This window comes from Misgurnus anguillicaudatus, chromosome 20 (genome assembly GCF_027580225.2).
Source record: "Misgurnus anguillicaudatus chromosome 20, ASM2758022v2, whole genome shotgun sequence".
NCBI classification, from domain to species: Eukaryota; Metazoa; Chordata; class Actinopteri; order Cypriniformes; family Cobitidae; genus Misgurnus; species Misgurnus anguillicaudatus.
In genome coordinates, this window is record NC_073356.2 from 26,243,496 (window position 1) to 26,271,230 (window position 27,735).

Here is a 27,735-nt window from a genome sequence, read left to right on the forward strand (position 1 = left end):
TCAATGCACTAATCTTTACCTTTCACTTCTCTTTTATAGACAGTTCTTAAGATTTATTATTACACATTTTAAAATTGAGCTGTGTACAAAGGCAACTTTCAGAATTGTGGCGGAGAGTTTTGCACTGGCAAATCACACTTTCTTAAAAAAAGCCTCAAAAAATCAAAGTCCCCCAAAGCACCATGCTTACACAATGTGTTTCAGACTCAAGAGTCCAACTAAATGAATAAAAAACATATTGAAATGGAGGGGAAATGATTTTTTAGATTGTTTCAGGTATGTTTTGACACTTAAATGCATTTTTTTTTCCAGAGGTGAGGAAATGTTGACAGTGTGCAGAAACTATATTAGATACTATATTATAACTATATTAGATGAAAGGGCCTCTGTGTGTACCTTGAGTCGCAAATCCTTGAATATTTGGTTTTATAAAGACATCCAGTCATTCCACGACAGGCAGCTGGCTTTTAAAGTGCTATCTCTGCACCACATCATTGCTTTGCACTCCTTTTGGAAATGTGTCTCCCTGTTACTTGCCTGTCTGCTACAGTTTATGTATTTTGCAATCTTTACGGAAAAAAATACAACCCACAGACACTATACAAAGGCTAACTATTCATAAAAATGACAACAGTGATAATATACTTTTGGATGTTGATAAATGAGGCTGCTTAGTGATAAGAAAAATGCTGTGCTGCTACAGTACAATGTTGTCTTTTGTCTTTAAGCTAAAGATAATTATGTGTACCGTCAATTTTGCTGTTGGTCCTCTCTCTTTGTTTCTCTCTTCATCATACGAAGCTAATGAATAGGAGGTAAAATGCTTAGAAAGCAAGTACCTCACAAATCGATTAATAAGGTATTGATGCACGTCTGCTTTTACACACACGCAAATATGGTCACATTATACAGTATATAAAGAATATGTCCCATCAGCCATAGATAGATGTTACTGTGTGTGTGTATACAATGCGATAGAAGAACCATTTATGGCTGAATGGTTCTTTAAAAAACCTTTTGTTTCAAAATAGGTTCTTTGTAGTGAAACAAGGTTCTTTAAATTAAGTATACAATTCATGGTACCCACTGACTTCCAGTGTTGGGGAAAGTTACTTTTAAAAGTAATGCATTACAGTACAATATTAAGTTACTCCCGAAAAAAGTAACTAATTCTGTTACTTAGTAACTTTTCATGGAAAGTAATGCTTAAGTTACTTTTACGTTACTTTTGCGTTTCTTTTTCTTACTTTGCAGGTGTTTTTTATGACTGAGAAGTTGTGCATTCAGAAATTGCATTTTCCACTGCAAAAATGTCAAGCTCTAGTCTGCCATCTCCATTTCTGACTGAAACTGTTATTCTAAGTTAATACATTCAGTTTAATGCAGTACCTTGTTTTTTTACATCTAATTAATTAAACTGCAAAGTAACTCGCATTACTTTAAAGAGTAACTAAACCCTAAACCAACTTTTTTTAGTTAATGATCTGTAAGAATGATGCTTTATAAGTGTTGTTCATTGATTTTAGTAAGTTTTTTGACATTTGGATATAAAGTGTTTCAATACTACAATATATGTTGTAAAAACGTGTGCTGCCCTCTTCAGGTTGAACGATGGCTACTGCAGTTGAATTTTCCTATTGGATGTTGAGTCCAAAAAATAACTTTTACATAAGCAGGTTCAAGCTCACCACGCCCTTGTTACGATCTCACCACACACTTGGTACGAGCTTAGTTCGTCCCCTCTATCTCTGTTGGGATCTGCCCACTTTTCTTGCATTTTTTAAATATTGCAGTGGGTGGAGTCAGGCTCTGACCAGGGGTTTAGTTACGCTTTAAAGGTGCAGTTTGTAAATTTTAGCGGCATCCAGTGGTGAGGTTGCGAATTGCAACCAACGGCTCAGTCCACTGCTCACCCTTCGCTTTTGAAACGCATAGAGAAGCTATAGCTGCCACCGGACCAAAAACATGTAATTGATGGAGAAAACTTAGTAAAAAAAGTTTGTTCGTTAAGGGCTTCTGTAGAAACATGGCGGCACAAACGGCGACTTCCACGTTAGGGGACCTGGATAAAAACGTCTCATTCTAAAGTAATAAAAACATAATGGTTCATTATAAAAAGGTCTTTATACACCCCTTATAATATAGTTTTGTATATTATTTTGCATTTCTGTCAAGAGATCCTTCTAAAAATTACACACTGCACCTTTAAAAAAAGTAACTTAAATATTAATGTGTACATTTATAAAGTAAAGCATTACTTTACTTGTTACTTCAGAAAAGTAATTTTATTACGTAATGCACGTTACTTGTAATGCGTTACCCCCAACACTGCTGACTTCCATAGTATTTGTTTTTCTTACTATGGAAGTCAGTGGGTACCGCCAACTGTGTGGTTACCATCATATATCAAAATATCTTCTTTTGTGTTTAACAGAATAAAGAAACACATACAGGTTTACAACATTGGGGTGAGTGAATGAAATAATTTTCTATTTTAGATGAACTATCCCTTTAAGAATAGCTTTTTTTACAAGAAGAAAATAAAGTCTGGAAGCACACGTGATCTGTGATGCTGTGGGGACAGCATCTGTTTACTCTTGTGCTTTGCCTTAAGGCGTGAGCAAAGTCAGAGGTTTAGTGTCAAAGGTCAGAGACAAAGGTGCGACATAACTTTAATAAAACCTTCTGTGTCTCTTTCTGACCAATACGATGACTTGAACCTGTCAATCCAATCATGTCTTGTAAGACTCCAGGCAAATTGGGGACATGGCATTGTTCTGTTTATTTCTATACATAAATCTGTGTACAGAGCATCAATTAACACCAAAACCATAAATATTGGTTTTTTTAGAAATTGATAAACAGAAGAAACATTTATAAAAAATTATGCCTATGCCTAATGATTACACATATACCTATTAAAAGTGGTATTTGAGATTCACACACAAATCAAGATTATAAATTCATTTCAATACCTAGTGGTTGATTTTCTGAAAAAGCAGTTACGCCCAGAAACGCACACATTCACGTAAGAACCTGATTGTCTGAGTCACTGTGCGCAATTACTGTTCTTGTTTCTGTTCCTTCTCTCTGTATCTTCTTAAACATGTTACATAAAAGCCTTTATGTTGAAGAAAAGACTTAAAAGCTGTCCGAGATAAGAATGTAAAACTAATTTCTCTCCACTCAAACACCAATTGTCCCTTTTCTCTTTTTCACCACCTTTCTCTTATCTTTCTCTGGTTGAACAATGTCTCACTAATCCATAAAACAAGAAACTTGTAATGCCCTTGTTTTAATGAAGCAGGCTGTTTTTTCTTTTGTCTATGTCCTTTACTGCACCCATCAATAGCAATTCATCCACAGGTCAAAATAAACTAATTGGAAATTGACATCAGCTGATTTCTGAACTGCCCTCCAGACCAAAGTTCCAGTTAAGTCCATTTGATCTCAATTTGGAAATTCAACCTGTTGTTGTTTTCACACAAGATCAGCCTGTCCTCGCACCGTTGTGCATCCGATGGTATTTGAAAGAGTGTGGATGCAGGAGAATCTGTGTTTATGCACAGTTTTATTGATTTTCCACAGCCACATGCTTTCACGGCTTTCTTTGTGTCCTCGCTCACAGCCAGGATCACCTTGAATATATAACAACACCAGTCTTCATCCCAGTTCCACTCCTCCTCCTCTTTTCATCCAAAAGAAGATTGGAGAAGAGCAGGAGCATCTACATCACATCCAGCTTCGATACGATTTTCAAGCGTTTTAACAAAGAAATTGAAAAAGCAATTGTCTTCACATACGTTTAGGTCTCACTGCTTTGATTCATGGTAATTGATGTTGTTCTTGACGACATCACACAAAAAAACCTATGACAATTGTGAAGCAATCTGTCGAGACTACGGGAGACGGAAACGAGGCGCTCTTGAGGCGACACTTTACGAGGCTGGAACGCAATTCAATACAAAAAGACTAATAATAAAGTGCTTTGTGATTAGTTTGTTGGACATCTACGCAGTTCCTGCGTTACGTGGCGTGGTCACGACTTCAAATGAAGCAGTTTTAACTGTTTCAGCCTCTTCAAATATATCAGTGATTGACAGCTGTGCTATATAGAATCTGTGAGTTATAACCTTACATGAAAGTAAACTAGCAATGAATATTTTTCTGGTCTATTTTCTTCTCTCTTCGGTGTCTCCTCAAACACCTGTCAATCACAAAACCATGGCAACTCAAGGAGCAGAGCACATCAGTTGCTATAAAGACCTCAGAGAGGTTTCCATGGCAAGGAGATTAGACTCCCAAGCAAAAGCCATAAAGTTTTTTTGAAGTTCGAAGTTTTGAAATTTTCCCTTTTTTGTGTCTATTTTTGCTACCTTTTAAATACTTTACCTTTCTGTTTGTTTAGAATTTGGACCATTGTCCCAAACCACGCCTTTCAATCTGGATATCAACACACACACGCACACTGTCATCCAAGACTCAAAACAAATCGATATGTCACTTTTCGGATCAGCATCATCCCTTCGATAGCTCACTCCTACTGTGTTCTACCTCATGGACACAGGTGTGCTTTTGTAGATTGTTTGCGTTTAAGAAATACTGCAGGCTTTCCTTGGACACCTGCTTGGGTCATAAGGAGACAAAGTGTGTTTCATAAACAAATAAAGACACCAAAATCATGGTGATCTTTGTTATAAAAACCCCACACGGCCAGTTTCCCTACATCAACTTGATACCTTATGGTTATCTTAATCACTTCTGCGATTACATGCTTATTTCAGTTCTGAATTAAAATTCATGGGGTGTACCGCAGAAAGGAAGGAAATTAATCTGATTTCAATGTGAATCACTTTATTGGCACAGATCCGCTGAATCTAATCAGATTAATTAAACATGTATTCTAGCTCTTTTATTGGATATGTTGTCCTGATTTCGCTCTGCATAGCCATTTAAAACCTCTCCTGGATGGTAATTTTATATTTAGTTAATAAACTGTTAATTCTTAATTTTTTAGATTCATTTTCAATAAGTTTACATTTATTCTCATCTCTGTGTGTGCGTTAAGTGTGTGCATATGTAATTTCATACCAACAAATTATGTTTAATTTGAGCACATTTGTAATGAGCAAATTGGTAGTGGTATGATGTCATATAGTGTATCTATTACATTCAAATTATTTGAATGCATGTAGCCAAAGAGCCACTGTTTATCTAAGTCTAAATAATAAAATTAATCTTAAGCAAAAATTGTTTATTTGAATACCCCTTAAAAGCTGAATAATTAATTATATGCTTTCTATTAAAAAAATAAGGAATTTAGACATGTGTTTATTATTTTAATCCTCAAAGAGAAATGAATTAAAAAGAAGAAATATCTTCATCCTAAATCATTTCCCCTATTAAACAACTAACACACAAGCACATAGTACTGTGCAAAAGTCTTAGGCCACCATGCTACCATTGGATTTGTTGTTTTTGCAATGTTACAGTGATCATTATATAATTATTTTTCAGTCTCTTTATTAGAATACAACTAGAAAATACAAGGAAATGTGTATGTAGTATTAAAAACAGTATAAAAGTATAAGCTGAAGTGTCAAGTATTTAGTGTAAACTCTCCTTCCACTCGAGCAATAGCAGGAAACTGCAGGATCTCTTAAACCTAAATAAAATTAAATCCTAATTTCTAATCGAATGACTTTAGTCTCATCAAAAAAGCTCAAGATGTGTTTCGTGCCAAGAGAGGTCACACTAAATACTGACTGATGCCTGAAGAAGACATTTAGTTCATGTTTTTAATTTTGTGTACATATTCCCTTTATATTCTGTTTGTATCACAAAAAAGAGTGAAAAATAAATATGGATGGACACTAAAACCTTGCAAAAACAACAAAGCTGGTGATGGTGGCCCAAGACTTTCGCACAGTGCTGTATATTTATTGAACCTTTTATTTATTATACAAATATGTTCAAGTGCATTAAAGTAAACATTTTACCAGTGTGTGGTCCCTGGAATTTAAACTCATGACCTTGGCTTTGTTAGTACCATGCTCATTGACCTTTACAGGAAACTTAATGAACATTGCCCTCCATTGAACTTAGACCCAATTCATGTTGTGTCTTTCCCTGCTTCTGCTCTCGGTGTCTTTAAACGTGTCTCTTTTATGCAACTAAAGATTGGGAGATGAGGGGTTTGAAGGGGGTTGACGCAGGAGAGAGAGAGAGAATAAATTAAAGACATTGAAGAAGCAGAAAGACGTGCAGGGTGTATAACATAATATGATCTTAATGAGGCTTAATATAAATAGAGGACCAGGCAAAGAGCGGCAGCACAAAAGAGGGTTTTTTAAATAAACCAGTGAAGCATTTTCAGAGTGTTGGTGGAGATGAAAAATCCACCAATGAGCCACGAGTTTTATTGTAAATGCGTTTGGTGTCTTTTCCACAGCCTACGTCACCAAAGAGACCAACCTCACAGGTCACATCTGCACATTCCATAAGACAGACAGATGTTCTTGAGAGCAATCGAGTTAAGAGGGATATCATAGCACGGTACAAATATATAAAAGGGAAGTCGTATCGAATCTAATCTAATGGAATCTTGAAGAGCTTACGATGAGTCATAAAACGCTTACAAATACAAAACAGCACATTTAAATATATTCTATGACACGCGCGCGCACACACATACACACAGTGGAAGACAGAACTAGTCAGAAACCATTCTAGTGGAACTGTACCAATCATTAAGGGTGAAATTGTTTCTTCTTTCTTACAGCTTCCTGAACATAAAATAAATGAACGCGAGCCAGAGAGCTTGCAGAGTTCACAGGACACACAGCCCTCTGTGTCTCATAGATAGAGCACAATGACTCTTTTAATTATGGTGTTTAATTGCTATTGTACTTCAGACTAGAGCTATTTAAAGCCAATTTATTCAATCAAAAAATAGCCTTGCACAGTTAATTCCAGAGTGAAACAGCGTTGTGTGTCAATACTGACCTCTGATGGTTAAAAGTGGATTATGCATTAAATATTTTAACAATAGATCCCAGAAATAAGTAGTTTAAGAACACATTTGACTGCATTCTGCCATGCTTGACCTAAAACCATTAAAAGCAATTATTAACATGTAATGTTTAAAGAGCACCTATTGTCCGATTCACGTTTTTAAATTTTCTTTGGTGTGTAAGTGTGTATTAGTACATGTTCACAATATGCAAAAGGTACAAACTAGGGATGCACCGAATCCAGGATTCGGCCGAATACTGGGCTTTTTGACGGGGTTCGGGTTCGGCCGAATCCTAGATTTTTTTTCCACCGAACAGAACCCTTGGCTTGCGCTACGCTGGTCGACGTCACGCGGCCATTGATTACACACATCGGGTGCTGCCGTGGAGATGAGATTTTTCTTTCGGCGAGACTTAGGGGCTGGACACACCAAAACTTTTAAACACGGCTGAAAACGCCTTGAGGACGCCAAATGCCAGCTGTTTTTCAGTCGAGCGCTTGGTAGCTGTGATGCTTCAGCTGTGAGCCGGTTGGTTGCTGTGGTAATGTCCCGCCCCTCCTCCACTGTAATTGGATGGCCGTGTGAAAACTGACATTGACGAGCGGAGCTTCTCACTCAAAGTTAAATATAGTTTTCAGCGCGGAGCTGCGTGCTTATTGGAAAAACGAGCGTGTCGCAACGCATCGCTTTCATTATGCATAGGCTTATGGTAATTGTCAAAATAGTTTTTCCAACTTGTCATCCTGGCATAATGTACAGTTAAAATTAAATAAAATGAAAAATACACTGCTGTTGACGTTGTTTACTTCATTAATGTGTTTTACTGTGTTAATGGAATAAGGATGCGAGTAGGATTCGGTATTCGGTTTCGGATTCGGCCGAATCTTAAACGGTGGATTCGGGATTCGGCCAAACCTAAAAAATCTGGATTCGGTGCATCCCTAGTACAAACCCCAAAGTAAATAATGATGCACGTATCCAACGTAAATCTCTTTTCTTGGACAACAAACACACAAATTGTAGGCAACAGTTTACTTCCTGGGATTGGTGATGTAGACAAGACCGACAATATAATTTCTCCCACTTCGGACTTACAGCCTGTTTTGGTGCTTTTCCATTGCATAGTACCCCACAGTTTGGTTTAGTTTGGGTCAGGTCAGCTTACTTTTGGGAGCTTTTCCATTTGGTGCAGTACGTAGTACCCGATACTTTTTTTTCGTACAACCTTGGTCTGGGTTCCATATGAGCCAAGCTGATCCCAAAACGTGACGTGAAAACACTGTAGATTACTGATTGGTCCGAGAAAATCGTCACTACCACCGTCATTGATATAATGTAAAAAATTTGCTTTACTTTCGTGCTAGCTCGCGCGGTCTCGAGCAAACATGTTGTCATCTGTGCCCAAAACTCCCTTTTAGCGAAAAAACATCCACAGGTTGAGAATGAGGGACACCATACCAGTTTTTTCCAGAGTTGGAACATTCGCGACGAGCAGGTCAGCATTATATGCTTAAATGTAACTTCAATGAGGCTCAGCAAAGCGGGTGTTTGAACAGAAACTGTCATGTGAGACAGAGGTAGTGATAAACGTGATGTGCAAACATGTATTTGTTGTGGCCAATTAAAATTTTGTGGCGAACTGAGAAATAAATAAATGTATGGTGATGTACAACAACGCTCTTACTTGTATGATGTCACAGCAGTAGGCAGCGCAAATATAACGACACGCCTATAATCCCTCCCACTGCGAAGTGATACTAAACTCTAAAGCTAACCACGCCAAAGTGAGGTGAGCCGACCCGAACCGACCCAAACCAAACCGTGGGGCACTATGCAATGGAAAAACGCCATCAATTAACTCCTGTTAGCAACCGAATCTTTCAAACATGGTAAGGAGCGGCATGTTTCCGGCTGACGTCAAAGGTATTCTGGCCAAGCACAACGTACAGATTAGCTGGCCAATCAGGGAAACAGAGCTTTTCAAATCCATGTGTTTTAGGAAGAGATTGAAATCTGGAGATACAAAAATGTACGGTATGTGGAAAATAATGTGTTGTTTTTTAGCAATGAAATAGGTGCTCTTTAACAACCATTTTATGAACTAAGAGGCTACACTGTCAGAAAAAAATTCAAAAATAGTGCCTAGCTATAGGCCAGACCCTTTCAAAACTAGGGGTAATATTAGTACCTCAAAGATGCATAATTGTACCAAATGTCTACATATCTGTACCTAAATGGTACATATTAGGACTTTTTAAAGGGTACTGCCCCAGTGACAGCTCTTGGGACCATTGTTTCTGACAGTTTATGGAATATTTGTACTTAACAAAGTTTCTCACTAAGTGAACTGCCAAAAGCTTAAAGTTTATCACAAATGATGTAACAGAGTAAAATATAAGAGGTCCTGCTGATTTTCTCCTAGTTTCTTATGCAGTGCCATCCATAAGCATTGGGACAATAACGGCAACACTGCTCTATTTGCTGTTGAGTCAAGAAATGTCTAAATATTAAAAGGTGAATATGATGAATATGTGAATATAGAAAGGTATAGAATGTCACGTTTTATTTTTCACCTGTTTTAGCACACAATTTACCAACTCAACGGAACAGCACGTTTGGATTTTACTTTCATCTAATGTGATCACATTGGGACCATTAGCTCACAAGTGTTAAGTGATGAGCTGTGTCATGTTGCATTAATTGTTCGCACATGAGAAGCAGTAAATGTGCAGTATTTATATCCATTGCTTCTGCTTTTGAGTCTTGCATTTGGTGACAACATACATGAAGAGCATTGTATGTTTTAAAAAAACATTTCTAAATGCAATCATATATATTTATATAACTTACATCTTAGATCTTTACATTTTAATCAGTTTTTCTTGTTAGATTGATGGATGATTCTTCGATCTCTTCCATCACATTTTCTTCCCTCTTCGTGTGCTGTGGGGTTACATATTTGACCTAACAATGTCAAAAAGAAAACTATTTTATAGTATAATGCTTTATATTTTAAACATAACTCAATTTTAAACACTGGTATGATTAAAAAATAAAAATAAATCAACATTCAACATGTTCAACATGAAACTTGTTTTTATAAAAGGTTAAGTTACTTAATTTTTGATTTGATTAAAGCTTGAAAATATGAGTTTATTCAAGTTTATGCAATATAGATGTCCTCACCAGCTGTTTGGGTATGCGATGTATTGGCTGTCTCCAACACATGATCTGGGCCAGGCCTATCAGACTTCAGAATAGAACCTATGTAAGACCATACCACAGTGTCAACAAATATCCAAAGATGATCCCAATTCAGAATTTCAAAGCTTATTCCTTTAACCTAAACATTTAACTTTTACACAAAGTCTATAACAAAACCACAATATATATATATATATTATGGGTAATGTTGTCTCTAAAGGCACACAAGTATTAAAATGATTGGCGTGTTGTGAAATAATGCCTTATAAATAGGTGATGCAACCCATTGTGCTTGCTGTTCAGATGTGTATTACCTATACCACTGGGATCCAGTCTCAGGTAGCCATCTATCAGTGAGCTGAACCCAGTCAGGCCTCCCATGGCCGCATAGGGAACATCTCTGCCCACTGGATGACCCCGTGCCACACGCTCTTCCCTGGTTTCGACCAGCGTCACATGGGCATATGCGGGCTGACCACATCCACAGGTGAATGGACTTCGATAGCCACGGCAGTCCGAGCCTGCAGGTAGACAGAGGAAAACAGGTATCTTTACTTTAAGCTTCATTTAATTGTTATGCTTTACCAGAAAGTCCACCTAGACCAGTATAAATTAGGTTAGTTTATATTTAATTTGGGTTATGGTTAGTGTTGGTTTGTTACTGATTTAGCTAGCGGACATAAAAGCTGACTAGGGTAGTTTTCTTGCCACAAAAGGGTGCACCAGCATCCCTTTCCACCATTCACAACTCACAGCTTTGCTGGTCTTTTCAGAGAAAAAGTACACTAAAAGATGATGAATTCTGTTTGCTCATTCTGGCTAATAGGTTATGCAAAACTCACATTTTTTGCATGGGTGACCAAGAGCCTCGCTGTGCTCACAGGTTGTGTGCTTGCACTGGCAGCGTACCGGCCTAGATCCGTTGATATGCACATACTGATAGGACACGCACTGACAACCTCTGACTCTACAGGGCAGGAGAATCGGTCTCTCCTTTGACAACTCCTCAAAGTCTGTGCGGTGCTGTTTATATCTGAGAATAAAAAACACAGCAGTCAATTTGTGTGTGGGTCAGGTTTTCTTACGACCAAACGGTCTTGCAATTATAGTCAACCAGAATATATACTCCAAATAGGGGATAATTTAACATTTTGCAACAGGCAACAACAGTAAGTTTAGTACAAAAAAAATGTTTACAAATAGAAGTAGTATTGAAGCTAGACTGGATAAAAGTGTTAATTTTTGTAATAAATAATATAAGTATAAATAATATTATTGCCTACAGCTAATAATTCTTCAATACAACAGTAAATGTAAAGTCCCCACCATAATATAAAAACAAACATTTGTGTGTATTGCTGGTAACACACCTATGTGTACAAAAGCAAGGTGTTTCAGGTCCAATGAGTTTGCAGTCTATCTGTCCCGGGACACCAAAACTGACATAAAGTCGGTTCTGTATTCTTCGTGGCACCACTGTTTCTTTGTATTTCTTGAATTCGTCCTCTGAAAACAGCTGCCCTCCATCATCTTCCCCTACAATTCTTCAATATTAAAATATTAATTGGTTTAAATGAAAGAATGACATGACATTTACAAAATCTCTTCTTGTACACATTAAAAATGAATAAAGCAAAAGTAAGAGAAGAAAATAACTGTACGACGTTGAACAAAACGTAGAGCCTACATTATTATTACTAGCACACTAACACATCGTCCCAAAATACCCACCTTTTGTATTCTAAATAGGCATCCACAGCATTGGCTGCATGTTTGTTAGTGGGTATCCTTTCCATTCCACTGTGATTGTGAGTTTATTTTGTTTTAATGCCTAGTTTTAAAAACTACAGCCTCTCACAACACATGACGCTTGTTTTTGTATGTAGTGCTTGTGTTTCTAGGCAACACGTATTCGGAGTTTTTAACAAAGACGATCCGTTTAGTGTCAGTTGTTTCAATTCGGTTACATAAAATTGGTTAAAAAACATATGTAAAATAAACGCATTAATCGACTTTAGTTACGAGATATTCATTAAATGTGTTTGATTTCATGCTGCGCTGTGCCTACTGAACAGCGTATGACGTCAAAGTACCGCGAGAGCGATTCGAAGGATGCGCTATCTTTATGGACCACATTTCCCATGCAGCGCGTGCCCTTGGTAAATCACGTGATTGCGTAACACGACGTCGTACGCAACATCAACAGCTCGTGTTGTCACCACAATCAGGGAACTAGTGTGAAAATTTGTCGTTTTTAGTTCCTAGTTCAGCCATACAAGGAGCTGCGCTTCGCAATTTTAAATGTTTTACCTCTAAAAATAACGCGCGATGTATTTTATGCGGATATGTCCGCTTGGAGGTTATGAAAGAGTTTATATATTGTTTTAAATGATTTGCCTGCTAGGACAGTTATGCATGCGTTATAATATGTCAAGAGTGTGGAGTCACCGAATCTGACGCACTACTCAAAGGTAATTTTGTCATTTTTTTGTTTGTATTATTACAGGTAAAGACCGATTAGCGGGCTAGTATTAAAACGATAATAGTAAAGGTGAAATTGTCGTATATGATCAGTTTCGTTTCAGACCTTTAGACCCAAGTGGTGTAATAAAGCAAAGATGATTATGCAGATGCATGATGTGAGTTCACTCAAAATGGCACTTTATTATATGTTTTATACTAACTGTGTGATTAATAAATGTATTTTTAACATCCCTCTATTTAGCTTTTCCTTGCCCTCTTTACTCAGATTGTATCATATTATAATGGTAAATATATATTTTTCAGCTACTGTAACTTATATCTCAATCATAAAACTTGATCGTTTATTCTTCATTTGTTAAAATCAAAATTCCAAAACATCGTTAATATATATTGCGCTTCTGTTTTGTTGTTTTGAGCATTAGTTTAGGCCGGAAAGTGCTCATATTTCTTGAGTCTCAACCACAATCTGAATGTGTAATCTGTGGTGGGGTGGACAAAATAGTGTGAGATTAGAGGAAGAGGTTGACGACGCTCAAAACCTGAAAGTCCACAAAGTGTGTGACACCCCTTTATTTACTTAAAATTATCTCTTTTAATAACTGAAGGCTTTACATAATGCTGTAAGTGACTATGGTCTGCTTCGTGTCAGTATTAGAGCAAGTGAGTTTTAATATAAAAAGGCTAATCTCACATGTATTTGCTTTTTTGTCTGTTGTATTTTGCAGAGAGTCCTTGCGCCGGGAGTCCTGTTTGAATCCCAGTGAGCTATATCCACCCCTGCTTCCTGCTCTGTCAATTTCCTATGCCATCTATCCATTCCAAAATTGATCTTCCACTTCCACTTTTTCCAACATCATTATTCCCAGCTTTGAACCTGCCACCCTCTTTAAAACCTGTCTCCACCCCTTTCCCTTAACCTGAGTCCTGGCAGCGCTGCAGCATTGCCATGCTGGGTTGTCTGCAACGTAGGAGCATGTCTCACAGACTAAGTATATTGCTGGTTCTCTTTGGTCTGGTCTGGTGTCTGCTGTTGCTTCATTATACCGTCACACAACCACGTCGCCAGAGCAGCGCAGAGCTCCGGCAACAGATCCTTGAGCTCAGTCATCGCTACGTCAAAGTCCTTAGTGAGGAGAACCAGAACCCTTCAGGGCCCCATGGCACCTCCATGGCAGGATATGGTGAGGACTTCATTTACATAACCCAGACTTTAAAGGTTTGCCACCCTAGGATATTTTCAATCTTTTAAACGTTCACTTGTATATAAGTGAATTACACCTTTAATAAGGTGTAAACTGTATAGGCTCACATGAGAAGCAATATTTGGTAATTTCAGATGCCTAATTAAAATTGTTTTTAGGTCACCTGGTCAGGTTACCTGGGTTTAGAATTTCTATAATGCCTATATAAATATACTCATTATTGTTATCCCTGCATCAGATTGTTTGCTTATGAACCTCTAGTGAATAGCGTGCTATTACCACAAGCTAGCATTTGTGATGGGTGTGGCAGGTTGTGGTTTAGAGTTTACGTTATCCTAATCCTTTTTCTAAATTCTGCCTTTGCCGAAGCTGATCTAAAGAGGACAATTGCTGTGCTGTTGGATGATATTCTAAACCGTTTGGTGAAGCTGGAAGGGAAAGTGGAGGCTGCTGTAAATGCAACAACACACAACATCTCTCATCTTGCCGGGGGTGCCGGCACCCTCCTTGCTGCTGGAGTGACTGTTTCCAGGCAAAATATTCCTACCTACCGGAAAGACAGGCGTACCAACCCTCTGCAGTTTCCACCACAGTCTCCCGACAGGCCACATAAGCCGCACTCTTTAAAATAGCAAACTGTGCCACGGACATCTATCCCTACTAGAAAAGACTGAAATGTACAGAGATATATATTTTTAGACCGAAGCCGCTTTTAGACATGCTTTTTTGTTTTGGCCACGTGAGCTTTAGCTTGATTGTCTTTTATTCATTGATCACGAAATATTTTATTACTTATGTGCAATATGAAACTGGGGGTAATCGGACTACATGGACTTTTATTAAATGGAAGATTTTTTTGTTGTATGAATGGGTGTTTCTTAATATATTTGCTGAAGGCTACTCAAATAAAGCATAATCTCCACAGCTAGCTAATAGTGTGTTAGGTGCATTTACTGTAGATGGACGAAGGATTACAAGACCGTTTATAAAATATTTTAATTGTTAAGATTACACACATTGCTGAACATAGCTATTGAAGTGTTGAGAAAATGAGCAGACCCAAAGAATATTTATATTTTCAGTGAGTTGATGTCCTTATTTTGGATTGATTATTAAGGATAGGGAATATACCTCATTTGCTCATAGTTTTTGAACTTGAACGCCAATGAAACTGAATAAGCTTTCCAGAAGGATCTGTACCCCGGAAAATTACTGAAACTACACAATAAAATCTATACTAGTGTTGGATTTGTATTAGTGTTGGTTGAACCCCATATCTGTGTTATGTGAGGTGTGCTCTTTAAAGTAGAGTAAAACGTTTTTATTATCTTTTAATCGCAATAAATGCAAAGGATAGACACAGAACTGATAACAATGATAATCATAATAGAATAAAAAGTAGGAATAAGGAACTGTATACATAGGGGCAGTGAGATTTAACCAACATTCCTAGTTAGAAAATACTACTACTAATAATAAAGATGATGATGATAATAATAATAGTAATATTAATAAATAGAAAATTTAGAAAAATAAAAATCTCTTAAGGTGAGTAGTTCAAAAGTTCAGATTTTTAAGAAGTATAAGCTTAACAGTCTTTTTTGCCTTGGTCTTCTTTATTCTTTATTAAAGGTGCAGTGTGTAAATTTTAGCGGCATCTAGTGGTGAGGTTGCGAATTGCAACCAATGGCTTAAGGGCGATTTATAGTTTCCTATCCGTAGCCTGTGCGTAGCTCTGCGTAGCCTGATGCGCACCTCACAAAATTTCTAACAGCGCGTCGGCTCTACGTGGACCGCAAGCGCTGTGATTGGTCCACCAGAACCCCGCCCGTCAGGTAAAAAAAACTGCGTCATAGGTATTTCCGTTTCAGACGGTGAAAACAAAGATGAGCCAAGTTGAGGAGTGATTTAACTCAAACTGCAACATAAGTCGCTGTTTATTTACTTTCATCATTGCTGGTCTTCTCAAATCATACACAATAAGTTGCTATTTCTTCTTCGTTTGTGGGTTAACTTGCCAAGCTGCTTCTTCTCTGACGGTCGCACTGCTACTGTGGTTACACGCGTGGATACTGCCTACCAGCGGTTTCCGTGTGTGTTTGCACGTCGACGCGGACGACGACGCAAAAGTATAAATGAAAACCGACGCGGAACCTACGCCGTAGGACCTATGCACGACTATAAATCGCCCTTTAGTCCACGATTCCCCCCTCACTTTTGAAGCACATAGAGAAGCTACGGTAGCTGTCACCGGACAAACATGTCATCGTCGGAGACAACTTAGTAAAAACATTGTCCTTTAAGGGCATTTGTCCAAAAATGGCAGCACGACATGGCGACTTCCATGTAAGGGGACCATCAGTGTATGTAGAGAAAAGTCTTGTTCTAAGGTAATAAACACATAACGGTTCATTATGAAAGGTCTTTATACACCCCTGATAATATAGTTTGGTATATTATTTTGAATTTCTGTCAAGAGATGTTGTTTCAAACCTGTATACATTTCTTTGTTCTGATAAACCTAAAGAAAGATATTTGTAATAAAGCAGGAAACAAAGGCACCATTGACTTCCACAGTAGAAAAAAATACTACCATAAAAGTAAATGATTTTCTCAAAATATCTTCATCTGTGTACAGCAGAACAAAAAAATTAATACAGGTTTGTAACAACATGAGGGTGAGTAAATAATGACAGAATTTTTATTTTGGGTGAACTAACCCCTTTAAAGTGTACAAAGATTTTTTGACCTTCACACCTTTTTCGACCTTCAACATGAAAATTAAATTTAACCATAATAATACATTCAAACTCAAACAACAAAACAAGTCAAACCAAAACAACTGACAGTCAAAAGAAAAAAAATGTAAATTACTTCATTCCTGAAGTCGATCACACCTCTGTCGGTTGAGGCGGATGTGACGTGTTTCCTTAACTCCCCTCCCATAGTTCACCGCGCGCATCTGCTAGTCGGCCATTTTCTGCAGTTACATCAGGAGCGGAAGTCTTCAGCAAACGAAAATCTTCATTTTCACGCGTTAACAAAGTGCTAATATTAAAAAATGAGTGACGTCGAGGAAAAACGTTTTGAGGGAAGGGTAAGCGTTGTTTTTATATCAGCTGTTTAACGTTAACCGTTTACTTCAAATATCCTTTCTCTCTCTTGGCAGTAATGCACGATTTAGTGAATAGCCAGCATCTCTTTTCTTTTGTTTGTTTATTTATTTATTACACATCTTCAAGTAGACCAATTGATATATAATAACCTATTACTAATTCGCAAAACATTACGTGTTTTGTAAATCAGGAAGTAGTATGTCCAGCGTGACCTTTTACATGCTAAACATCTGAACATACGCTGCTAGGTTCGCTAAGTTTCGCTCACGCAGCAAAATTTTAAGTCTGGTGTTAATTCAGTTAACACAGTTGTACACATTATCTCACGAGAAAATAATCGTGTTTGTATCCAGAGTGTTAATAAACCTCTTGAATTAAAACACTCACAAGTAGCAATTAACATCCATTGTTTGCTATGTGGAACCAAACCAGCGTGTGTTAACAGTGTGAATAAAATAAATCATGACTTTATGCTTTATATTACCGTGGGACCAGCAGCCAAAGGATTCATGATTTGGTTTTGTGTGAACCAGCTTTTGCATGTGCCTTAATCCATTAAATTTTAGATAAGTTCCTCTACATTCACACAATAGCAACTTTTGGTTTCACTTTCCTGCAATTCAAGCATTTCTGATCTTCACTCACCCTGTCTTACCAGTTCTTGTGTTATATAATCCAGCAAACACCTGTACAACGAAAGGAGTAGTGAAATCTGAATAGTTCACTTCATATTTTTCCTAAATTTCCCTTGATCTTAATTGCTCTGAATGTTCTTTTTTCATTAAGGTTATTGGTCGTGAAGGATTTGAAGAGTTAAGGCCAAGAATGTGGAAGAATATTCAAGATAAAAGAAGGCTTTTGAAAATGTTTACAGAGCAGACGGTTAAGTGGGAAGGGGAATAAAGAACCGAAGATCGGTCAGATAGAAGCACGCTCGCGTTATGTGTCTAAGCAGAAAAAGAAAAGAGATTTCAGATTGGGGTGAAGAAATGAAAAGGAAAGAAAAATGAAAACTGAACAAATGAAGACCGAAGAATAAAATGCCTGAGAGAAAGGAATAGCGTATACTGAAAACCGAAGAAAGAATGAGTCCGTAGGTTAAGTAAATGAAAAATTTGTGTTACAAGTGTCTTTCAAATCTCTCTTCATGATGATGATTTTGCATGTTTGTACTTGTTTACTATGGCCATTCGGGTAAAAAAAAAACAAGCATAACAAAGACCTCTTTGTCAATATATAAATAGCGTTATTAACTGATCTATGTCCCGTGAGATCATTTAGTTAATTTTAATACTTTCCTCCGCAGCAGTATTACAGTGAATGTTGAGAGATGTGGTGTGTGCGTGTAATGGTGCTTGCATTGAAACTTTCTTGTAAATGTCGTAACTCGTTCCTGTGACCATTAGGAAACCCGTTCACCATCCAAATCGGAGCGAAGTGCCAAGTCGGAGAGCAGGTCTGGCTCTCCCAGCCCTTCCAGAGCATCCAAACGTTCTGATTCAAGATCACGCTCGCGCTCCAAGTCCAGGTGAGTTTGCACACTGTAACTTAGTGGATTACCTAATTAATCAACTTATAGGGATAGTTTACCCAAAAATAAAAAAAATCTGTCGTAATTTTCTCTCTCTCATGTTGTTACAAATCTCTATAATATTTTTTGTTCTGAGGCACAAAGGAAGGTTTGTTAGCAAACCAATTTGTAGCCCCTTTGACTGAAAATAATACATTAAAGTCAATGGGGTCTCTTATCAGTTTGGTTACAAACATTTTTAAACTCTTTTCTTTTGTGTTCACCAATACAAAGAAATTAATACAGGTTTGTAATGACATGAGCGTGAGTAAATGAACTATCCCTTTATCTCAAGTGTTCCTGTTGGTAGAGCAGTGAATTAGCAGCGCAAAGTTTATGGGGTTAATCCCCAGGGAACACAAATACTGATAAAATCTATAACTTGAATGCAGTTTAGATAACTATTTAATATAATGAATAAATGTAACTAAATACATTTAGAAAGTTACTTCAAAAGTTAAAAAAACGCACGGCAACTTTTGTGTATTTATTTCCAGGTCTCATTCTCGTCGCCATTCAAACCGGCATTACAGTCGTTCTCGATCTCGCTCCCATCGGAAAAAGTCCCGTTCTCGCTCTTACAGCCCTGACTACCGCCGCAAGAGATCCCAGAGTACATCACCTATGTCTAACCGTCGCAGACACAATGGCAGCAGGGTGAGTATCATGGATTAGGCACAATGGATTATTTTAAATCATTGTAATTCAGAGAATTTTTTATTGAAAGTGATTTGTTGCTAATGTTAAAGGTGTGTTTTCTCTTTGCACAAAATGTATGTAAACCCCCAACACAGCCTCATGGGGACAAGCATGACTGTCTTTAATAACCCCCTTCATTCCCTCTTATTGCATCAACAGAGCTCATACAGCCATGACTCCAAAAAAGACTCGCACAGTCATGGTGATGCCAGGGTATGTGGACCTTTCTTAACTTTTTAACAATCACCAAATAGACAAAACATGTTGCCCCATAGGGGGTTAAGAGGTCCTAAAAAAGTGAATATGATGGCCATAACAGATTGCTCATGCAATGACTACATATATTGGGATGCCTTGAAAGTGGTTCTCATTAATGTGTTGTTAGACGGAAAGCATCAGATTTTTTGTTTTCTGGAGGAATATCTTTACCAGGGGTTATTAAATACTGTCACACAGTTACCCAGAGAAATTTTGGGGGAAGTTGATTTACCCCACCCTGTCAGAAAAAAACTGATGAAGCATTTTTTAAAGTGTCTCATATACATCCATCTCTATTGGAGTGGTGTAACAATAAACATTGTGGAATCTAGACTGGTATTACATATAAAAGAAATGCTTTCCATCATGTCCAGTAGTTATTTAATGTCATTGCAAGTGAGTATTTTCTTTAACTTGATGGCTCTTAAGAGTTGTTTTGTTTTTCCTAAGTAAGTTTATCATTTCTCTACTTTTAATAAATAAAATATGATTGTCTAAATATTAACTTGTTAGTATTAAAAAATATAATGTCATGCACACAACAGAACATTGTTTTCCACAGAGTTAACTCTGAAATAACCATAAACCAGAGAATTATTATTGCTGTCTGGTATTGTACAGTTGTCTAATCTTGCTAAATTGTGTCTTTTTGTTCCAAATCCAGGCCAATCCAGATCCTAACACGTGTCTGGGTGTGTTTGGACTGAGTCTGTACACCACAGAGAGAGACCTGAGGGAGGTCTTCTCACGTTACGGACCTTTGGCTGGCTGCAATGTCGTGTATGACCAGCGCACCGGGCGCTCTCGTGGTTTTGCATTTGTTTACTATGAACGCATTGACGATGCAAAAGAGGTATGTCCTAAAACGATTTGGGATTTTAAAGGATTACATTTAACCCCTCGACCAGTGTTCCCTCTCGTTGTTTATGTAGAACAGAACCTTATTCTACTGGGCTGGCCCATGTGTTTAGATATACACAAATAAATGATTGTAGTATAAAAATCTCTGAATTGATAACTTGGTTTAATTCATATGATTCATGTAGGCTATACATGTTTTCTTGGAAAAACAGAGGACAAATGTTGAATTAACACTGAAAATTCAGTTTTGCATAACTGTACATCAAACAATGCTCTGATTGGCTGAATGCTGGTGAAGTTGTGACATTTTTGGTAGTATCTGATTGGGTCATAGAACTAATTGACTTGCCAACACAAGATCAGACACTTAGCAGTTTTTTACACATCTAAAGGCAGCTTGCATAACACAACTATTGACTAATCATGACAAATGCTTCTGAGTGTATCTTCTATGCAAAATTATAATCTCTACCTCACTTTAGGCTATGGAGAGAGTTAATGGTATGGAGCTGGATGGAAGACGCATCAGAGTGGACTATTCCATCACCAAACGTCCACACACCCCAACACCAGGAATCTACATGGGTCGGCCGACACAGTAAGTATTTTGCAGGCCAAAATAAATGTCAAAAACTTGTAAATGTAATGAGTAAAAAGTGTCGAGAATTTGCTAGAATAGATAAAGCAAGTTTTATAACAATATATGTGATTGTTACAGTAATGGTGGTGGTGGCGGCGGCGGTGGTGGGAGCAGCAGCAGCAGTGGTGGTCGAAGACGAGATTCATATAACGATCGTGGGTATGACAGATATGAACGTTATGATGAGTACGACTACAGATACAGGTGAGGTGCACAAATATACCATGTAGAACAGGAAAAAAATTCAGTGCTGGTTCTGAACTGTTCCTCTCTTTTACAGCAGGAGGCGCTCTCCATCACCCTATTACAACCGATACAGGTCTCGCTCCAGATCTCGCTCCTACAGCCCACGTGAGTTCGGATTTAAATGCCTTCAGTAACCTAAATTTTCCACACATGCCTAAGTGCATGCCTGCTTGATAAGCCACAGTTTCTAGTAAACATTACTCATGGACTTGTAAAAGAAGTTCTATTATTCACCAGTTAACTCAGAACCACGTGAAACATGTGATGGACATTTTATTGTAGACTCATGCTAAAGAATCTCAACTTTTTGTCTTTACAGGACGATACTAAGAAGATCCTGATCTACTCTCTTTTTGCCTCTTTGCATCAAGTTATACATTCATGAAAATAGAGTACATGTAAAATTCACTGCAGTAGAGAAAAACCTGTTTAAATGAGGAGCAGCCCTAATTTGACAAGATTGGTTTGTTTAATAGATGTACTAATTTGTAGTCTTTCTAACGTGTAAGGTTAAATGATATGGGGATGGTGGGCATCATAATGAAGTTTTGTTTTCTGTTTTTATGGTCTGAAATGACTGTGCTTATTTGTTTTCTTCATATATTGAGTACCTTTTAGTGTGTCTGTATGTTGTGTTGAGATTGTGTGAGTAGCTTTACATCAATGTGATTCGGATTGCCTGTCTGTGACATCAAAATACTTTATTTTCAGGAATAATTTGTGTTTATTTCTTTTTCAAGGAATAAAGACGTCAAAATAAAGTGTGTATCTTATCTTAACATGGCATGCTTTGAAGTAGCATTTAGTCTTTTAAATGTATTTAAAGCTGTGAATACAACCATGTTTTATAGCCTGTACTGTACAGCACATAAATAATCTCTATAAGAACTTGCTTTAAGCAATGAATTTGATAATTATATAAAGGATGTGGTGTCTAGATCTTGGCTGTATTTTACAAATCTATGTAATTACCAGTTAATTTGAATGAATTAAATCAAATGCCTCATGTTATAAATGTTTTAAAAGGTGGTTTAGGATTTAAAGTAAAACTGCAAAGCACAAATTAAAGAAGGTTGACTTAATAAAATAATCCTTGTCTGTCATAAATATGAATATAGGATGTTTTTATTCAACTCTTTATTTCTTTAAATCTTTAAGCTTGAATACATATAAAGCAATTTATATAATGTAAATTGGATGTTAATGTTTAGTCTTAAAACTAAAGTTTTTGCATTAACTGGAAATTTTATGTAGTTTACAGACTGCTTCTGTAAAGAACTTTTAGACAAAAATCTAATTTTGTGCTTAATTTTTTAAACTTTGCTTAGATTTAGCTCATTCAAAAGACAAGAAGTTAAAACACTTCAGCTTTAAAACTCAACAGAATATATGTTAAACTGTTCATTTCCCCAGACACGTTTGCCTTAGCATCTTTAACATGGGTCACCAACATCATTTTTCATAGTATGAATTTCATGGTTGATGTGGTCACAGAAACTTCTGATAATTTGAATATGACTATATCCTGATGTAATATTTCTATAATATGTCAGCAACCCAATATAGTGCTCATAAATAACATTAACAAACAATATTACATACCATATTCACATATAACCAAATTAATTAATTATTGAATGAACTACTATTTTCTATGGTGTAGTTGGTGAAAGTGTTACCAAATTGTGTGTAAAAGATTTTGTTGTGAACCTTTAAGTGTGTTTTAAATATCTATATTAAACCTTACAGTAACAAAAGCAAGAATTATTCAGCACTGGACTCTACTAGACTGTCAGCCATATTGTTTTTACCTATCCAGGCATTTCAGATCAGCGGACTAGAAGAGTAGAGAAGTACTGAGACATTACCATTGTTTAGATTCCACTCCCTGGTGGGGCCAGGAAGTGACATGGGGCCAACACTCAACTGTTTATATTTAACTTTACAACACAGAGCAGTTTTTAAACCAAGGTGGCCCTGTACGTAGTAAGAAAACATGTAGCTTTTTAAATAGTTCTTAACAGAGCATGCAACAGTCTACAGAATTTACTGTTTAAGAATTAAACTCTTGATCTAATCACACCAAGGAGAATAGAGATTATAGAAAAGACTTGGATGAATTTATAATAGCCTATATGAATATCAGTATTATACTTATTTGTTATTTTCTTTGGAACCTGGTGTCATGATATTTTTCGTAATTTGGAAACTGTACTTTCAATTTCATGCCATTCTTTAATTTTGACATTTAAAACTTAAAAAAATTGGAATCACATTAACTTTCACTACCATTAAACATATTTTTGTCATTCTTAAAAATTAAATAAAGTCTGTCCAGTTCATAAATACACTTTAACAATTATTTTTGCTTGTGAAATTTATCACAAATAATTGACACCTTGTCACAAAACTCTCTGACACAAGTTAACCTGCTCAAAGAATAAACATGATATTTCAGATGTACATAAAAAACTCTATATTATTCAACACTGCTGTTCAATCTAGCAAAAAACTTTTTTTTTGAGAGGGTTATATTGTGTCCTAACAACTTATAATTATACATCCAGTCAGTGTTGGATAAACACTTTCTTAAAAATATCAGAAAGTTAACATGGTGGATGTAAGAGTACACATAATCCCAGTCTTTTGCAAGTTTTATGAGTCTTCTGGAAATACAGAAATATTTGTATTAACTAAAGAAACTGTCAGTCTTTTATAGCAGCCCCACACATCAAGAGACATAAAAATAAAATTGTATGTTTTTGAATTATTATTTTTAATTGTATAAATCTATATGTGTATAGAAATTAAACATTTTTTAACAACCATAATAGTTTAGCTTTATAAAGTGAACATGTCTCATTTTGGTGAACAAAAAAACGTAACACAGAACATGTCATGCTTTAACACTTTTGTAGTTATTGTAAACTTAAAGTGAAAGAAAAACTTTTGATTTAAGCTATGAAAACAAGGACCATGCAACTTGAGCCAAATAGTATTACCATAGACGTTTCACATGTGCATGTGCTGTATAAACAGATTGAAAATATGCTTTAAATGTACGCTGCACCTAAACAGACGTGCGAAGCATATATCAAAACTTTTACATTATCTTAAACACCTCAGTTTTCTTTTTAACCCAAATAGAGTATGCAGTGATTTAGTTTTTTTATTAAAACCCTGCAGTCAAAGGTCATGCCTTCCTGTAACAAAATTACCAGAAAATCTTTACAAGGATAAACCTATATTTTAAAGCATAGGTCTAAAAAAAATAATTTTGAAAATATTTATTCTATTTAATAAATGGATTTACTCGGCTGATGATGTTACGATGATGTTTTTTGTAATACTAATATTTCAAACTAAAATATTTACCTACACTGTATTTGCAAAATGTAATTATAAACAATTCCAAAATTGATATATCTAAAAGCAGTATTAATACTTCTGACTAGCTTTCAAATTCAAATACTGTATTAAAATTTAAGTACAGACGTGAATAATTTGAATAAATAACTATTAAAAACCTATATATTTTACATCACTATACTCTACACAATCTTTATGGTGATATTAGATCACTTAGCAAACTCTAACATTTGTTAAAGCAGCTATAAGATCAGCTGTTTGAACACAGGAATCACTTTAGCAAAACAGGGAAGATTTGAAATTGTACCGCCATTTTTTGTTAAAATGTAACGTTACGGTGATTCATATAACCAAGAAAAAAAAATCGACCGAGTTGAAAAAATATATATCCTTCAAACAACAAAACCATGATAGCAGAAGAGTTTTTATATTCGTTTTATTACTTTTCGACAGCAGCATTTATGAAACAACACGTTTGTAGAGGAAAAACTTCTACAAAGAGTTTCTGAGCAGTTTTTTTCGCCTAAACATGGCGATAAGGGTACAGCATGTTCCATACATTCGCTTAACACGGAACATGGGCAGAAAGCATGCAGACAAGCCCTCAATTAAAAAAAATAACTTATAAAATACTTTTAAACACGCGTAATGCTTATATTCACTGTTCTTTAACGAAAGGAAAGACAACAATTCCTGGTTACTGTAGCCATTTGTCTTTAAATAATCTATAGGTTAAGATTAACAGTTAGTTATTTTTATTGGGTACAACTCATATAGTAGTTAAAACGCACATTTATTCAGTTATTTTAAGGAGAAAATCGTAGATATCGCATGCAAGAACCGATATATGCACCCTCAAAACTTGTATTTACATAAACGTTTTCCATAGAAAACCTCGTGATTCCGGGTGGAGCAACGAGTTGCAGTCATTTTCAATATGTTGCCCATTTAAGCATCCTCAAAAATTGAGATCCAAACTTACAACATGCATAAACATTTAATTGATGGTATGAAGGATTGGTTAGTATATATGTGTTCAGTATAGGAAATGGACGGTGCATAAAGGGGGGCTATGGTATGAAATCGAGCTTCCGATCTGACCAACGAATAAGAAAAGGCGAATCCCCCACATGCGTGCAGACAAAGAAACGGGCAACTAAAGCCATTTAATCAAATACGACTTTCTGATCCACTAAACAGACATGCTGAATAACGCCACAATAATAAAAGTCAAGTCAATATCAGCATTCTCTATGTGTAACATGCGAACTGCCTAGAAATACCTCAAGAAAACGAAGTCCTCTTCCCCATTTCCATTCTATGCATATCTTTTACTGTATAAAATAAACTTGAAAACAAAATACATGGCGGAATAGATGTTGTTGTCCGATGTTTGATTTTTAAACTAGATTCTAGCCCGTAGTAGACGTTTCGCGCGTGCATTTGTATCGAAGACCTGTGTGTGAAAACCAATGAATGAACAGTCAACGCTGTGGACAGCTAGTGTAGTAAAAAAGAAAAAAGCTGTGCTCTGATTGGTCGTCCGTTCTACCAATAAGAGCGCATCATGTGCTTGCCATTCTACAGTAGTATTTGAGTTGTGAGAGCTTTACTACTGGCATCCAGGCCCGTGTTGTTTGACTTCCTACAATAAAATCAGCTGTTTGTAAGTTTTGATACTTTTAGGGGTTGTTATTTGCTCACTGGTCCAGTATAGGACAATTCTATTAATTGTAAGAACATTTATTTAGGATTTTACGCATCATTCACACAAAAGATTAACTAACTCACTGCAGTGAACATAATACATTTCAATTATGCAACATTAGGCGCTTTTATCCAAAGCGACTTACAGTGCAAGCAAGAATACAATTTTACCGGTATGCATGTTTCTGTTTCCTTGGAATCGGACCCACGACCTCTGACGCTGCTAACGTGGCGGTGACCACATGGTGCATAACTAACTGTTCTTCGGTATGTGTTAAAACAAGTATGGTCAAAGATCATTTAAAAGCCACGTTAAAAAAAACAGCCGTCATAGTTGTGGCAAACAAAACTTGCTTTGCAAATATGACCTGGGTTACAAATTCAATAAAGACGAACGTGTAACAGGGAGACACCTGGAATTATTTAATAACATGTATGTGGATTTTATTCTTAAACTGAATGGTTCCGCATCTGCACAACAATTAGTCGTAAAAGACAAAAAACACGACCTTTGTGTGTGTGACAGAGGGAGAGCGGGAAGCGCAAAAGGGCGTGGGCCCGTCCGCATGACGGACGGACGAACGAACTGCAGGCAAATAAAAAAGCATATAACGTTTAATGTTTTACGGGAAACAACTAAAGAAAATTGACAAGTTATCAGATACTAAGTGTAAAATATTACTTGAACAACACACAGGCCTCTGCTCTCCTCCCCTGTGTTCCAGAAGGAGGCCCGCCTTAACCACTCGCCATTATGACTTTTCTATGTTCCGCATGGCCCTCCCCTTTCTTTAGGCACCGGAAGTGTATAATTCGCTTTGTTCAATCTGGTTAGGTCACGTTACACTAGACTAGAGGAACCACAGATGTCAAATACTGTAGGGATGTGTCCCCGGTAGATGTTTATGAAAAAAACTGTTTTAACTGCCATACACAATGTATTGCTTTTTATACATTCACAGCTATGTATGTAGAATTTCTCTGTATAAAACGAAGGCATTATTTTAACAATACTCGATAATTGTACATTGCTTTAATTGTATATAGTGCGTTTATGTCTTATAAAGAATTTGATTAAAATAAAGTCTAGTGAAATAGAAATAGATGCTGTATGGATTGCAAACCCTCCCCCTCATCCCCTATATGGCAACTACCATAAGCGCAGATCCGTAAAGCCTCGATTAGCGCTGGTTGCAAGCGGGCGTGCGTGAAACGCCTCTTTACAACTTTACCAACAGCCAATAAGAGGGCAGAACGGCATTAGTCGAGAAAAAGTCCACCGATCGGAATATCATTGAACGGTTCAACGGTTATAGCTAGCTTTGCACGGGATCCCTGCATATGCACGTAGAGAGGTTTTTCCC

General features: G+C 36.7%; 3 protein-coding genes across 7 annotated transcripts; 2 read left to right on the top strand and 1 right to left on the bottom strand.

The window, feature by feature from the left end:
• Positions 1-9,561: 9,561 nt before the first annotated feature.
• fam221a (family with sequence similarity 221 member A) lies at positions 9,562-12,306 on the bottom strand. 3 transcript variants are annotated; one of them, XM_055218910.2, is made up of 6 exons: positions 11,951-12,306; positions 11,590-11,763; positions 11,062-11,252; positions 10,534-10,740; positions 10,202-10,279; positions 9,562-9,958 (listed from the first exon to the last, which is right to left on the bottom strand). In XM_055218910.2, the coding sequence occupies exons 1-6, from the start codon at positions 12,013-12,015 to the stop codon at positions 9,888-9,890; spliced, it is 786 nt and encodes a 261-aa protein (XP_055074885.2). In that variant the 5' UTR covers positions 12,016-12,306; the 3' UTR covers positions 9,562-9,887. The 3 variants fall into 3 exon arrangements, with proteins under 3 accessions (XP_055074885.2, XP_073714506.1, XP_073714507.1); XM_073858405.1 differs by having other exon boundaries at positions 9,562-9,979; positions 11,951-12,305; XM_073858406.1 differs by lacking the exon at positions 10,202-10,279 and having other exon boundaries at positions 9,562-9,979.
• A 58-nt stretch (positions 12,307-12,364) lies between these two features.
• ccdc126 (coiled-coil domain containing 126) lies at positions 12,365-15,150 on the top strand. 2 transcript variants are annotated; one of them, XM_055218911.2, is made up of 3 exons: positions 12,365-12,690; positions 13,429-13,884; positions 14,275-15,150. In XM_055218911.2, exons 2-3 carry the CDS (start codon positions 13,650-13,652, stop codon positions 14,535-14,537), a joined length of 498 nt encoding a protein of 165 aa, XP_055074886.1. In that variant the 5' UTR covers positions 12,365-12,690; positions 13,429-13,649; the 3' UTR covers positions 14,538-15,150. The 2 variants fall into 2 exon arrangements, with proteins under 2 accessions (XP_055074886.1, XP_055074887.1); XM_055218912.2 differs by lacking the exon at positions 12,365-12,690 and adding an exon at positions 13,120-13,257.
• Positions 15,151-16,819: 1,669 nt separating this feature from the next.
• Positions 16,820-22,056, top strand: tra2a (transformer 2 alpha homolog). 2 transcript variants are annotated; one of them, XM_055218914.2, is made up of 9 exons: positions 16,820-17,002; positions 18,428-18,549; positions 19,089-19,248; positions 19,450-19,503; positions 20,213-20,401; positions 20,892-21,007; positions 21,128-21,253; positions 21,333-21,400; positions 21,615-22,056. In XM_055218914.2, exons 1-9 carry the CDS (start codon positions 16,967-16,969, stop codon positions 21,623-21,625), a joined length of 882 nt encoding a protein of 293 aa, XP_055074889.2. In that variant the 5' UTR covers positions 16,820-16,966; the 3' UTR covers positions 21,626-22,056. The 2 variants fall into 2 exon arrangements, with proteins under 2 accessions (XP_055074889.2, XP_055074888.2); XM_055218913.2 differs by having other exon boundaries at positions 16,824-17,002; positions 21,330-21,400.
• Positions 22,057-27,735: the final 5,679 nt, after the last annotated feature.

What these genes read in the sequence shown, in the direction of transcription:
- ccdc126 (XM_055218911.2), top strand. Translation starts at nt 13,650, where the DNA reads ATGCTGGGTTGTCTGCAACGTAGGAGCATGTCTCACAGACTAAGTATA. An exon ending in CACCTCCATGGCAGGATATG is followed by an intron (nt 13,885 to 14,274) that starts GTGAGGACTTCA and finishes CCTTTGCCGAAG; the next exon opens with CTGATCTAAAGAGGACAATT.
- fam221a (XM_073858405.1), bottom strand. Translation starts at nt 12,015, where the DNA reads ATGGAAAGGATACCCACTAACAAACATGCAGCCAATGCTGTGGATGCC. An exon ending in CCTTGCTTTTGTACACATAG is followed by an intron (nt 11,253 to 11,589) that starts GTGTGTTACCAG and finishes TTTTATTCTCAG; the next exon opens with ATATAAACAGCACCGCACAG. An exon ending in TGGTCACCCATGCAAAAAAT is followed by an intron (nt 10,741 to 11,061) that starts GTGAGTTTTGCA and finishes GTCTACCTGCAG; the next exon opens with GCTCGGACTGCCGTGGCTAT.
- tra2a (XM_055218913.2), top strand. Translation starts at nt 16,967, where the DNA reads ATGAGTGACGTCGAGGAAAAACGTTTTGAGGGAAGG. An exon ending in ACAGTCATGGTGATGCCAGG is followed by an intron (nt 19,504 to 20,212) that starts GTATGTGGACCT and finishes TTCCAAATCCAG; the next exon opens with GCCAATCCAGATCCTAACAC. An exon ending in TACATGGGTCGGCCGACACA is followed by an intron (nt 21,008 to 21,127) that starts GTAAGTATTTTG and finishes TGATTGTTACAG; the next exon opens with TAATGGTGGTGGTGGCGGCG.